Source organism: Cupressus sempervirens, chromosome 1 (assembly GCF_028749045.1).
Source record: "Cupressus sempervirens isolate cs-2001-9-10 chromosome 1, ASM2874904v1, whole genome shotgun sequence".
Taxonomy (NCBI): Eukaryota; Viridiplantae; Streptophyta; class Pinopsida; order Cupressales; family Cupressaceae; genus Cupressus; species Cupressus sempervirens.
Genome location: NC_143118.1, coordinates 663,846,397 through 663,860,478, shown reverse-complemented (window position 1 = coordinate 663,860,478; position 14,082 = coordinate 663,846,397). Strand labels below are relative to the sequence as shown.

The 14,082-nt window shown below is 36.9% G+C and overlaps 2 protein-coding genes across 2 annotated transcripts in view; both read left to right on the top strand.

The window, feature by feature from the left end:
• Positions 1 to 310: 310 nt before the first annotated feature.
• Positions 311 to 4,145, top strand: LOC149579637 (E3 ubiquitin-protein ligase WAV3-like). Its single transcript, XM_089786204.1, has 2 exons — positions 311 to 1,250; positions 1,834 to 4,145. Exons 1-2 carry the CDS (start codon positions 855 to 857, stop codon positions 3,844 to 3,846), a joined length of 2,409 nt encoding a protein of 802 aa, XP_089642330.1. The 5' UTR covers positions 311 to 854; the 3' UTR covers positions 3,847 to 4,145.
• Positions 4,146 to 4,377: 232 nt separating this feature from the next.
• LOC149579636 (large ribosomal subunit protein eL42z/eL42y-like) overlaps positions 4,378 to 14,082 on the top strand; it is a 41,819-nt gene continuing 32,114 nt past the window's right edge. The window contains exon 1 of the mRNA XM_089802360.1: positions 4,378 to 4,509. Within this exon, the coding sequence (XP_089658486.1) occupies positions 4,378 to 4,509 (132 nt within the window). The remainder of the gene's footprint in view (positions 4,510 to 14,082) is intronic.

Sequence of the window (14,082 nt, the reverse complement as noted above, 5' to 3'; positions counted from 1 at the left end):
ACGATCGTTTTTTGAAACTTTTAATGGTAATTTAAAAGTTTAGACATGACAACAATGCATATGCATAAATTGACAAAAACAAAATTGATTCCCATAATCATTCACAATAATCCATATATCATAAAAATGAGACCTGCAAGGTCCCCCATCCCAAATATAAATTCTAACTCAAACACAATCATAAAATTTCGTCCAAAATTAGTTTACACACTTATTAACACACACTGTTCGTGCCTTACCCTCCCAGATTTAGCCCGTTCCCAAAAGTAGTTAACGATCTATAAAATGGTAAATTGCTGTTGGAAAATCTGTAGAAGGCATTCAAACTGTTAGTAACCGATTTGTGAAAGACTGTCTAATCTCCGTTAGTTGCCGTAATTTCAAAGTTGCAGGGCATGTTATATGGTGCAATGGGCATACGCTGCAGTCCTTTACGTTAGTGTCTATGTCAGGGCCTACGTACGCACGCACGGGTGTTGACTGGTCGCAAAAATGCCCGTTCCTTTCACCGGCGCTGGCCGGTCGCTTTGATCCGCGGGCCCTCCGTTACGAACTCTCCTCATACGCTCGGACCTCTCTGGATTGCAACCATTATAACTTTTCCACCGTGCCTCCTGCTTCTCCTCCACTGATTTAAGCGTCTCTCAATAATTTTCCCTTTTTCTTTTCTTTCTTTTTTGGTTTTTCAAGGTTGTTTTTTGGTTCTTTAATGGCAGCACCCGGGATTCTGTATTCAAACTACAGGACGCTGTGGAGAAAGCATGAGCTTTGAATATTGAGAACGAAGAGAGTGTGTTCTTTCTTATTTTTGGGGGGAAAGATTGGTCTTTGAGGAATTCTCATCTGGTGAAAATATGGGCACTGGATGGAGAAGGGCGAGAAGCGCATTTGGATTTGGTGTTTGCGCGTCGGTTCCTCCGGAGCTTGAGGATGAAACGGCGGAAGATTATGATGCTGGTTCGAGATTTGAGTCACGAAACGTGGCTGGTTCGAGAGTAGTTGTTACAGTAAATAGTAATGGAAGTTCTCGTGGTTTGCAGCAGCAAACGGCTGGGAGCCCGAGCCCGAGAGCGAATTGCCGTGCTGATAGCCCTAGGTCGGCGGTTCAATCCCCGCGGCTGCAATGCCAGAGCAGTCCGAGGTTGCTTCAGACGGAAAATGTGTCGCCGACGGAGTTGGCTTCGAACTGTGGCCCGCCGCAGTCGCCACGATCGCCGTCTCTGTTTCGAAGCGGGATTCGAATCTCCAAAGTATGTTGTGGTGAAGAATGGCCGTAATCTTTAATTTGTTTGCGAGATTTTGATGTGTATAAGAGAGATTGTGTGAATGTGATATTTTGAATGACCGGCAAGGAAATCTGATATACTCTTTGTATTTTAGGTTTTGCGCGTCACTCTTTGCGTCTGAATTTTCGATTTTGTGTCTGAAAGTTTTCTAATCTTTGCCTGGATGAGAAATGAGGAGATTTTGCTTTCTGGAAGTTGGATATTTTCAGGAAGAATGGCCGTAATGTTATTTTTCTTCGCTTTGGAGAAGAGAAATTATGTGAAAGCAATATTGTTTTGAATAACCGGTCAACGAAATCTGATAGTGCTTGTCTTTTAGGATCGCCACGTCGAAGTTTTCTGTTTTGTATCAGTAAATTGTCGAATCTTTGCCTGGATAAACAATGAGTAGATTTCTATTTTGTATCGGAAAATTGTCTGATCTTTGCCTGGATGAGAAATGAGGAGATTCTATTTTGTATCAGAAAATTGTGTAATCTTTACCTGGATGAGAAATGAGGAAATTTTTCTTTCAGGAAGTTTGATATCTTTTTTTAATGTTTTGCAGAGCTCATGTGCAATATGCTTGGAGACGATGAAGCCCGGGCAGGGTCACGCAATCTTTACAGCGGAATGCTCTCATTCTTTCCATTTTCAATGCATTGCCTCGAATGTCCGTCACGGCAACTTGATTTGCCCTGTCTGTAGGGCAAAATGGAAGGAAGTGCCATGGCAGGCTCCCGCCAAGGAAGACAACAAAGTTGTTCCAGGGACGAGAAATGAGAGTCTCATTCCCAGGCGTCAGGAAGCCTTGAGAAATGCAGAAGACGAGCAGAGAAGATTGGATCCGGTTTTGAGAATCCTAGATGATTCTATTGCAAGCTTTAGGGGACATCGCCAAAGCTTTTCTCAGGAGCCGCCTGTGTACGACGACGATGAGCCTCTCGATAATCCTAGATCGAGCGAAGGCCAAGCAAAAGATCAGGAGCTCGAAACCGCGGCGGATTCCGAAGGAACGAGCGATCCTACAACAAAAATGGAGATATCGTTGCATCCTGAGGTGGAAGCCGTTGAAGCAGGCAAAGCCTGCGAGAATTTCACGATTCTCGTGCACGTCAAGGCAAGAGAACAGATTTCTGAGAAAAATAACAGCCGAGCGCCGATCGATCTTGTCACAGTGCTTGATGTAAGCGGAAGCATGTCTGGAACAAAGCTTTCGCTACTCAAACGCGCCATGGCTTTTGTAATATCAAATCTAAGCCCCGCGGATAGGCTCTCCATTGTTGCATTTTCTTCTACTGCAAAGCGAGTATTTCCCCTAAAGCGCATGGTTCCTGAAGGGCAAAGATCCGCCCGTCGAGTGATCGAGCGCCTCATTTGCACAGGCGGCACAAATATTTCCGAAGGCCTGCGAAAAGGCACAAAAGTTCTCGAAGATCGCCGGGTTCGAAACCCCGTAGCGAGCATCATGTTGCTCTCGGACGGCCATGACACCTACAGCCTCAGCTCTCGTGGCGGCGAAAGGCGCAGCAGTACTTCTCATGTAACTTCAATCCAGAGTGCCGCAGTTCAAATTCCAGTCCATACCTTTGGATTCGGCGTCGATCACGACGCCGCAACGATGCATTCCGTTTCTGAACAATCCGGGGGCACATTTTCCTTCATTCAATCGGAAAGCCTCGTGCAAGAAGCTTTCGCGCAGTGCATCGGCGGATTGCTCAGCGTCGTCGTGCAAGACGTAAATTTATCGCTCTCCGCTTGTGCAGCCACAAAATTGAAATGTCTGCACGCCGGGAGCTATGACACTTCCATTTCCGATGACTGCAGTCATGGCACAGTAAAGCTCCGAGATCTTTACGCAGAGGAATGCAGAGACATACTGGTGGATCTTCATTTATCTTCCATTTTGAGCTCTTCAAACCCTACGAATTTAGTTTCTGTCAATTGCTCATACAAAGACCCCGTCTCGCAGCAAATCCTGCAAATTCAAGAAAAAATCCTCTCAATCTCGCGTCCTGAGGACTCCATCGGACATCCGGTGGCCCTAAATTTGGACGTACAGAAGCAACAGCTGCGCCTCCGAACAGCTCAAGCCATAGCCGATGCTAAAACCCTAGCCGACCGCGGCGAAATGTCTGGCGCACAAGAAATTCTCCAAAAAGCAAAAGCAGATCTACAAATCTCCGCAGCCTCAGCTCGAACTTCCGATCGCTCACTCTACCTGTCACTCGAATCAGAAATCACAGAGATTCAAATCAGAATGGCGAACAGGCAGACCTATGAACGTTCTGGACGAGCATTTGTTCTTTCTTCTCACAGCTCGCATCTCGGGCAAAGAGCCACAACCCGTGGCGAAAGTTTTGAGAATTACAGCAGAGAATACCAGACGCCGTCCATGGCGGACATGGTTGTGCGCTCACAAAATCCAGCGCAGCCTGAATTAATTTCCCCGCCCAATCCGAATCCAAGCTCAAGTGCCTCTGCTTGGCGAACAGCCGAGAAGCTTGCAAAGGTTGCTCTAATGAGAAAATCCTGCACCAAAGTTATCGATTTGCACGGATTTGAGAATGCTGGATTCTGAGGTATTCTTTCCTGAACAATTCTTTTTTCCAAGTAATTGTATAGATTAAGGCCGGATATTGTGAGCATAGAAGTTTCTCTGCATCAATTTACAGTTTCATATGTTAAATCTTCCACCTTCCGTCCATAAGTTTGTAGTTAACAGACTTCCTCGTTACATTACAGAAGCCATGGAGTCTGAACGTTCCAAAACTATCAAATTCTTCTTACTGTAAATTTTTTCCAAAAATCTCCGGTAATTTGTTCAGCTGTTCTGTTCCGTATATGGAAAAAGGAAAATCCTCAATGCATTTATTTGTCTTTCGTGTTTTATGAAGTATGGAATTTCTATCAATGGCGGTCTATTTCTTTTCATTATTTTTGCAACCTCGCAGAAAAAATAAATTCTTTCTTTTTTAATCCATAGAATAATTCTTTTTCGAAAAAGCTGTGTAGGAAGATTTAAAGCTGTGTAAATCCTGTAACAGTAGTAGTAATGAAGCTTCTTGAAATGCGAATTGATTCAGGCACATAATGGCAGATGAATTAGAAGATGCCATATTGGGATAACAGATCTGAACACCACTATGTTTTTAATGGCCGCAAAATTACGAAACGCCTTTATCTGCAATCCGTACATTCAGATTCCCCTTTTTATCTCGTGGGTGATTCTCGTTCCTCTTGGGTAAAATGCTCTGCCAATACTTAATTTCCGGTCATACCTTTATTGCATTATTATTATTTCCGTGAAAGTGCCGTGCATGCTGAGTGGAAAATATAATTAAAAATCAGTGGAATGTATAATAAAAAAGCAGAGAATAATAAAGAACCAGAAATACGTGAGGGACAACTTAAAACGAAATAGTATTATAATAATAATAATAATAAAAGTAATAAATTAATCCAACACACTATTTATGGACAACGGGACCTATAAATATGCCTTCGCGACTATTTAGGAGAAGATTAAGTTCGTTTTTGAATATTTATGAGGTTTTTTATAGATGTTGCGAAGTATACGTGTCATAACATGGAACAAACGAGTTCAAACACTATTTGTTTGGCTTGGTTAAAGATTGTAGAAATGGAGGGGCTTATGTAAGCACACATTATAGCATTTAAAAATATTCTCTAAGTTTGACCATTTTATTGAGAAAACACTCGTTTTAATATTTATGAATTATTAAACTTGATTCTAAGGCTCGAATTTGACCATCACTCATAATGATAATAAGTGTCAAAATATTAAAATTATTATGTTATTATAACCTTTTAATCATATGAAAATATCTTAAATTCATTTATATTTTATAACAAACATTTTAAATTGATATACTAATAATACATATTAGAATATTATATTATATTTATTTATAACCTCTTGTTAATGTTAGCTTTGATTTCTCCTATAAATTTGTTTGTACTACAAAACCCCCTCTCACCTACTATGAGTAAGAAATCTTCAAAGCCTAGGGGTAGGCCATCAAAAGCTACAAAAGCTAAAGAAGAAATTCATGTGGGGATTCAGTCAACTGTGGATGGTAATTTTCCTTCCACTAAACGATCGACAAGGAGGGCCAAGAGTTCTCCTTGTTAATTATGAAGGTCCTCTCATGGAATGCCAGGGGTGGTAATGCCCCTGACAAATGAAATATGATCGAGCGTTGTCTTGATTCCATTTAATGTGATGTAATCATGCTTCAAGAGACTAAGCTATCAACAAATAATTTCCTGAAATTTGTTGGATGTTGGTCAACATGGAATTCCTCACATGTTCCTACCTTATGTGCTTTTCGAGGCCTTGATGTATTATGGAATCCTAAGACTATCAAGGTTGAGCATCCTTATTAGGGAACTAATTGACAAGTGTTATTCATCCAACATAATGAACTTTCATTCCAATTGATAAATGTTTATGGCCCTACCCCTATGATAGATAAACAAGGATTATGGCTTGCTCTCATAGGTATTATTCAACAATCAACATGTGCCAAGTTTATTATTTTTAGTGACTTTAATGACATTCTTCATCCTAGGGATAAGATTGGAGGTATTACTCCCTTTCCCAGAGCTACCTAGGTCTTTAATGACTTTGTTGATGATAATGCTCTATTTGATGTTCACCCACAACCTAGATTTTTCACTTGGACTAATAGAAGAGTCAAGTTCCACTAGATTGCAGTTAGATTGGATAGATTTTAATGTTCAAATTGCTGGAAATTGGTGAATTATACTGTCCAATCATATATATAACCATATTCTGAATCTGATCATTTCCCTATTCAACTGTCAATTCTTCCATCAGATTCTCCTCCTAGTAGTTTTTCTAGAGCATCTTTTAAGTTTGAAAGTGTCTAGTATCATCATACCCATTTTGATGTTCTTCTAAAACAATGGTGGAAGGATGCCCCACTAGAGCCAGGAACCAAAATGTTTTAGTTTCACAAGAAAATGCAGTATGTCAAAGGGCTTATCAAGATTTCGAATAAACACATTTTTAAAATATTTTTGAGGAGAAAAAGGTAGTAGAAGGAAAACTAGCTGAGATTAATCAACACATTTTACTCCATGGTTTAAATGCGGATAGACATTCAAGGAAAAAAGTATTGCAAGAGGAGTGGTTTGAATTATGTAAGTGAAGAAGAATATTGGAGACAAAAGTCTAGAGAACTATGGCTTTAACAAGGCGATCAAAATACTAGGTTTTTTCACTCATCTCACAAGCAAAAAAAGGCTAACAACACAATTTTTACAATTCATGACCATCTAGGAAGTCTAATTTGTGATGTTGAGGGTCTCCAAAATGAGAGTGTAAGGTTTCTCTCTAATCTACTTTCCCCCTCCACCTCAAGATCCCCCGCAACCCTCCCTTCCGACCTTGTGGGTGAGATCTTGGATTCCATTCCCTCATTGATTACACACCAAGACAATTTGGTTTTAATGGCCCCATTCACTCTTTTTGAGATACAACTTGTGGTGTTTTCTATGCCTCTAGATAAGGCTCTAGGCCCTGATGGGTTCACAACATTATTTTTTCAGAAATGTTGGGATGTCATTTCTGTTGAGCTACTTGAGGTGCTTGAAGAATCTAGGAAAAATGTTTTCATTTTGAAGAACTTTAATACCACAAATATTGCTCTCATCCCAATGGTTAATGATCCTTACTATTTTGTTATTTCTTACCCTATTTCTTTGTGCAATACCATCTATAAGATTATCACAAAGGTTATTTATTTGTGACTTAAGCCTATTATTCCAAAAATAATATCAACAGAACAAGGGGGTTTTGTTCTTGGTCGAGAAACTACCAAGGGAACAATAATAGCCCATGAGACCCTTCATACCATTAAAGAACACTAAATTTGCAGCCTTTGTTGCTAAACTAGATATGATGAAGGTATACAATAAACTGAATAGGTCTTTTCTTGTAATGTCCCCTTTTTAGCATTCATAGCATGATGTTTTCGTTAGCCTATTTCCCCTTGGTCTCGTAGGCTAACCAGGACATTAAAGGGACTTAGAGGCCATTTGGCCTAGATAGTTTCAGTTGCAGGTCTTTCTGAGGGGTTTTGAGGCAACTTTGGGCATACTTACTATTTATAGTAAGTCATCTTGGATATGGTCGGACATCCAGTGGCAGCGGTATGTCGATGGTAATTGTTTAAAATTGGCAAGAAGACTTGTTTATCATTGATAAAATTTGTTATGCATTGATAAAGCTATTTTATAAAGTTAAATTTAAATATTTAACTTTATTAATGCATAGACTATAGTTTGAGGGAAATATTTAAATTAAAAGAGTCCACTTTATTTTATAACACATTGGAGACATAAGTTACATAAAAGGGAGTGATGTTTTATCCCACATTAAGAAAACGAAGGATTGAGCCCTTGTGAGAACACACGCTATAAAAGAAAGGGAAGAGCTTCTTTTTAGTATGCTTGGAAATATAAAAAAAAATTGGAAAATTTTCTGGAGATTATGTCTCAATAGTTTGAAGGACGAAATCCCTTCAAGCTGGAAATCTTGACGCCATTGAAAGATATGGTCTTGAGATTCAACATTGTAGCAGTCCAAAAAAGTAGATACGAAAAAGTAGCCCGAAAAAATGGAACCGAAAAAGTAGGCCGAAAAAGCAATCCGTAAAAGCAGTTCAAAAAACGGATCCAAAAAAGCAGTCGAAAAAGCAAATCGAAAAAGCAAAGCAGAAGGGGCAGCATTGAAGGAAATTATTACAGCCATCTATAACCAGGTTCTTCTGTTAGTATTGCTTTTTAGGGTGTTATAAGCTTTCAGCTGTAAGTGTGCATTATACCAGCATTATCATTTTGTAATCCATGTAAATGCCAAAGTCTTGGCCATATTTCATGAGCATTGTATTTTTCATTGCAATTAAGAAGATAATAGTTGCTGGTGTCATTTAAGCAATTTGATATCATTATTTATCAACTAGTTAGTTTGCATACCAACTGTTTGTAAAAATGTCAGTTGGCTGTAGGTGTTCATTTCTCATGCTTAGATTATATATATGCACTGAATATTGTCAAAATTAGTAGCACACTCATATTAGGTCATTGTGTAGTCCATTGTAGTCTTCTAGCACAAGGTTGTAGTCTTCTAGCACAAGGTTCTCATTGATGCAAATTGAAGAAAAAGTCATTTGAAGCTAGCTAAAATACTATATCAGTCATACGTCCCTTGCATGTGAATTGTTTAATGAAATTCCTTGAGCTTTCATCAGCATTTTTGAGGGCAGATTTGAGGAGGGTTATTACAGTGGTATCAGAGCTTGCTTGCAAAGTGTTTGACAAAATGTCAAACAACTGAAATATAAAGATTTTTGGTGTTTGAAGTAATTATAACCTATTGGGGTTATTACATTTCTCCTCCTAGTCCTTCATCAGTTTGGTTTCTCCTCTGGGTAGTGTAAATGGATTAAAGCATACATTTCGGGTGCACATTTTTATATTCTCATTAATAGTAGGTTTTTTGTGCCTCTTCCCAAGGAGTTTGTCAAGGTGACCCACTTTCTCCATTCTTGTTTATCATTATGGTGAAAGCCTTCAACAAAATTATCAACTCTTTTAAATAAAAGGAATTGTGGAAAGTTATCCACATTGTGGGTACATCCTTGTCCATAACTCATTTCTTTTTTTGATGATACTTACTCTTTGGATCATCTACATATTAAGAAGCACAAAATATGAAGAAATCCATTGATCTCTATATAGAAGTTTCGGGATAAGGTATCAATGCAACTAAATCTAAAATTTATGTTTTTAATACATCCCAATTGGTTACTCAAAGAATAATCCATCTGCTTGGTTATTAGTGCTTGGAAGGTTCATTGGTTATCACTCTCGAGTAGAATTTTCTTATCAAGACTATTCTCTTTGCCATTCCAAATTATTATTTCTCCATTTTGCAAGCCCCCAAAGGTATCATCTCTCAAATTGAAACTTTAGTTCACACCTTTCTTTGGTAAGAAAATATGAATGGACAGAAGAAAACACTTCTAGTTTCTATTCCTGCCATCTCAACCTCTTTGAAAACATAAGGTGTTGGACTTCACAATATTACTAATAAGAACATGGCTATCGGTGGTAAGCTAGTTTAGCAAATGTATGAGAAATCCTCTACCAAATGGTGTCACCTATTACAAGAGAAATATTTAGATAACTTGGAATTGTCCAAGGTTTTTACTGCCTTGGACCCGCCATAGGAATCTGTCATTTGAGACTACATCATGGCTTATCAGAAAGTTATTACTTCTTTCATATCTTGGGAAGTGAACAATGAGGAGAGTGTCAATTTTTGGTTTGATTCATGGAATCCCCCACCTTGTAACTATTGATTCCTTAAAATAATTCTTAAACATAGTGATTCAAGCTTAGGGAATATATTTTTCTAACTATGTCTTAGCTATACATAGATTCACAAGGCTAGTCATTTGAAAAGACCCCTCAATTCTTCCCATCTCCCATAATTAGGTTGCTTCTTTCAAACAAGTATTAGCTGAAAGGAATGTCTTTATGTCTAATAATAATCCAGATTGCCTCTTTTCGGTTCCGTCTAATGATAGAAAATACTCTGTTAAACAAGGATACTTAGTTCTCCAACACAGTTAGTATAATCAAACCACACATTGTGCTTTTAAGTTCTAGTGGAACAACTTGGTCCTACCAAAAGTAGGATGCTTTGCATGACTTGCATTAAAACATCAAATTTTAACTAGTGATCGGCTTCATGGATTGAACATTTCTAATCCATATAATTGTTTGCTCTATCAATAAGTTGTTGAAACAACATATCACCTCCTCTTACATTGCCCTTTTGTCCAAGATTGTTGGCATTTTGTTCTTAATAAGCTTAATTTTCCTAAGCCATTACCTATGTCTTTGTGGGATTTATTCTAGGCATGGCCAATCATACATATTGAATCAATATTTTCATGTCTTTAAAAGTGCATTCTTGCCTTTGTAATTTTTTCCATTTGGTGGGAGAGAAACAATAGAATTTTTAGACAAACTTCATCTCCAATCTCTCAAGTTCTAGAAGGATTAGAGAGATCAATTATTGAATGTGTTAATGCTACAATAAGTAAATATAAGTCTAAACATGTTATTTCTCCTTGGGATAGCTATGTTATTCAATGGTGGAAGGGTTTTCTTGTTCCTCGTCTTCCAGGTCCATTATGTCCATCCAAGGCTCCTCTTATCTATGCACAAATGAAGTGGATCCCTTGCGCCCCTCCCTCCAAGTGAGGACTATTACAAACTCAATTTTGATGGGGATCCTAGGGGAAATCTAGGTAACTCTGGCTATGGCATAGTCATTAGAGATTTTAAAGGTCGTGTGATTGCAACAAAATTTTATGCTCTCCCTCTAGGCATTAATAAAAAGTTGAGGCCCTAGCCTTTCTTTTTGGTTTGGAATTTGCGAAATCCCTATTTATATCTAAGTTGCATGTTCAACAGGATTCAACCATTATCATTAAAGCATGTATTAAATGTCATGTGTATAATTGGTCAATTCAGTATATATTGCATCAAGTCTATTCTCACCTTGATTCAATCTCTAAATGTTATATTTTGCATTCTTATAGAGAAGGAAACCTATTACCTGATTGTTTGGCTAATTTGGGTACTAATAGGGTTATTATTAGCTCTTCACTTTTCCCACTTAGTCCCCTTGATTTCCCTAACCTTGTTAATATTATGACAAAAGAATATGCTTAGAATCTTGTTGAGCCCTTCTCAAATAGTAGTTGACAATAAATCTTGGCTTCTCTATGATTTCACATGTTTTACTTTTATGGATCTCACTTGTTCTTTTGAGATATTGTATACATTTCAGGGACCTGGCTTGCACTTGCATCGGATGGATTTTTGCTAATTTGCCAAGGTTTCAATTTGAATTTTGGATGGAGATCAATGATGGTGACTTTTATGACACTTCTTGGCTTGGCTTTGTGGTGTTTTATCTGACAGTAGTTAATGATTGGATTAAGTTGTCTTCATATGAGTTTTGGGCTCTTTTATAATCACACTGTAATGAACATGTATATTATTTTAAATCTGTACTTGCTTTGTGGTTTGGGTATTAGACAGTGGTTTGGGGCTTCAACTTTATATAGCTCCCTTCTCTTGGAGCATTGATGTAATGGGTTAATGTTTTGGGATATACATTTGGGGTTCACAATGTCAAGAATCATTGGTGTTGATAGTTATTCTCGCTGGATACAGTCTTTCTTCTTTTGCATCCTTTTTTTGTATCAGACAATGACCAAGGTTTTTCTTTCTTGGTTCTTTTCTCTGGGAGCCCTTTTTGAACCTATTTTTGTTATTAATATAAATATAAAGTTTCATTATTATTTTTTATAATAATAATCCATAAATTGTTTTATACAAATATGTATACCATTTCATATGGTCATTTAAATTTTTGAGTTGTCATATGTAGCCCAATTTTGGAAAAAGGTCATATAAACCATCATAATCCAACTTGGTTCAATATTATATTGATTTCAAAGTTTCAAAAATAATTCTTTAGGTCATTGGGTACATCTCAAGTTCATATTTAAGCTTTTACAGTTGCATGGAGGTATTTAGGATTGTTAATGTTTTCTCATTTATTTATATTTAAAAACTTAGTTGGAGTTGTGTCAAATGGTTTTGAGTTTGGTTTAATGAAAATTAGTTGGATGTGTTGTCAAACAATTTTATTCAAGTGTCTCATGCATGTACATTATTACAAATGAACTTGATACATGACTTCAAAAAGTTCTCATTATTAATACCCATGGAACCTTTATTTTAAGAAAGTATTCTTCTTCTTACAATATAATTATGGTTATGATATATAGATTTTTCCTAGACCAATTAGGGTGATTACCATAATTTTTTTATGAAAGAACATGTTAATTAATACATTTAAATAAAGAGAATGAAAGGTGTTATCAATATATGTAAAGTGTTGTCATTAATGTTAACTTCTTGTTTACATTGATATCAACTTGATGATGTGATGTATTACCTAGTGTGTGGAAGTTGATAGAGGTTCAAGATGAGTGTTCAAATGTTGTTTTGATGTTTGGTTGTGATATCAACTCAATATGCAGTGTTTTTAGAAGATGATAATTTGGAGAGTTGAAATGTGTAGGAAAAAGTATTTGAAATACTTATGGTTATATGTTTGGCATTCCTCCACATAATAAGTTAGTGGATTGTGTTCTTGGTTGTCATGGACTTGTGATTTGTTAATGTTGTGCTATTATATTTTTAGGTCTCCAATATTTTAGAGGATGAGGTTGTGATTTGTTATGTATTGATAGTGAGACTAGATATTGGTCACCTTTGGTTCAAGAAATGCTCCAAATTGGTATTTTTGGGTGTTTGGTTTGGTGGGCACATTTAGATTGTTCATGTAATGTTCTAGTTGAGATATCTTGTGTTATTTTTCTCTTAAAGTGAAGATAGGTTGGTCTATTATTTGGTATCATTATTATGTTTATCTTTGGCTAACTCTATGGAATATATTAATTGAATTGTGATTCTTCAATAAGGATGTGCAAGATGAGTTAAGAGGGTTTTATGGGCCTTGTTGTATCATGTTTGGATCAACATTAAGATATGTGCATTAGAGACCTTTTTGGGCCAATTGGTCAATGCATTTAATTATTTTTCTACATGTTACATTAGATTCCAATAATGAAGGATGTTGTATTATGTGTGATTCAATTAATTCAATTGTGTGAGGCCTGCTATTAAGTATTTTAGTCCCCTTTAATTTTTGGGGTGGACCACATTAAGCACAAGTGTTCATGGTGGTTGAATTTGTGTAAATATTAAATATCTTTAGATATGTTTACCCTAGCTGAGGTTTTTGATGATCAAGTTATGAGTTTCACACACACACACACACACACACACACACACACACACACACACACACGTATATATTTGAGTTGAGTGTGAGTTTTGTGTGGACTAAATATAAAGAAAATGTGAAGTAAATGTGGAAGAGAAAATGGGTAGATTAATAATATTTTGCAAAGTTGGTTGAATTTGTGGAATTGAATATTTGACATAATTAGTAGATACTGTTAGAGTAAATAATTAATAATTAATTAATTATTTTATTTTCTTAAGCTTACTTAGGTTAATGCATTTATTTAATATTTAGTATTTAATAGTTGTATTGGTTATGTAATGCCCCGCCCAGAGATCCTTGGAAACAAGGATTCAAATCAAGCCAAGATATTTTTTTTTACAAGTATGAATGCACATGACAACATCATACAGGGATCACAACGATTGCAACGAAAGACTTCACCACCATCCTGGCAACCAACGAATCTCCAAACGCCACTACCAAACTGACACACACAACCAAACAACAACAACGCACATGATGAGGGCACAAGAAACAACCGCTCATCAACAAACACCAAGCTGGGGTAAAATGCAGAATCCCAAAATTTTGCTAAGCCTCAAATCCTAAAGCCCTGAAAATTGGCTAAGTCTAGATTTCTGAAGCCCTGAAATTTCCTAGAATCCATAACTTATCTCTGAGAGGTCTGAAACCTATCTCAAACGATTTTTTGCATATATTAAAATATATCTTAAGTATAAGAAATTAAATATACGTCAACTTATACTTACTAACCATCTAAAACATAAAAGCAAAGCACATACTGAAATAAACATCGCAATGAACAAAATACATTTCATAACTAAACAACCAAATAAGTGCGTG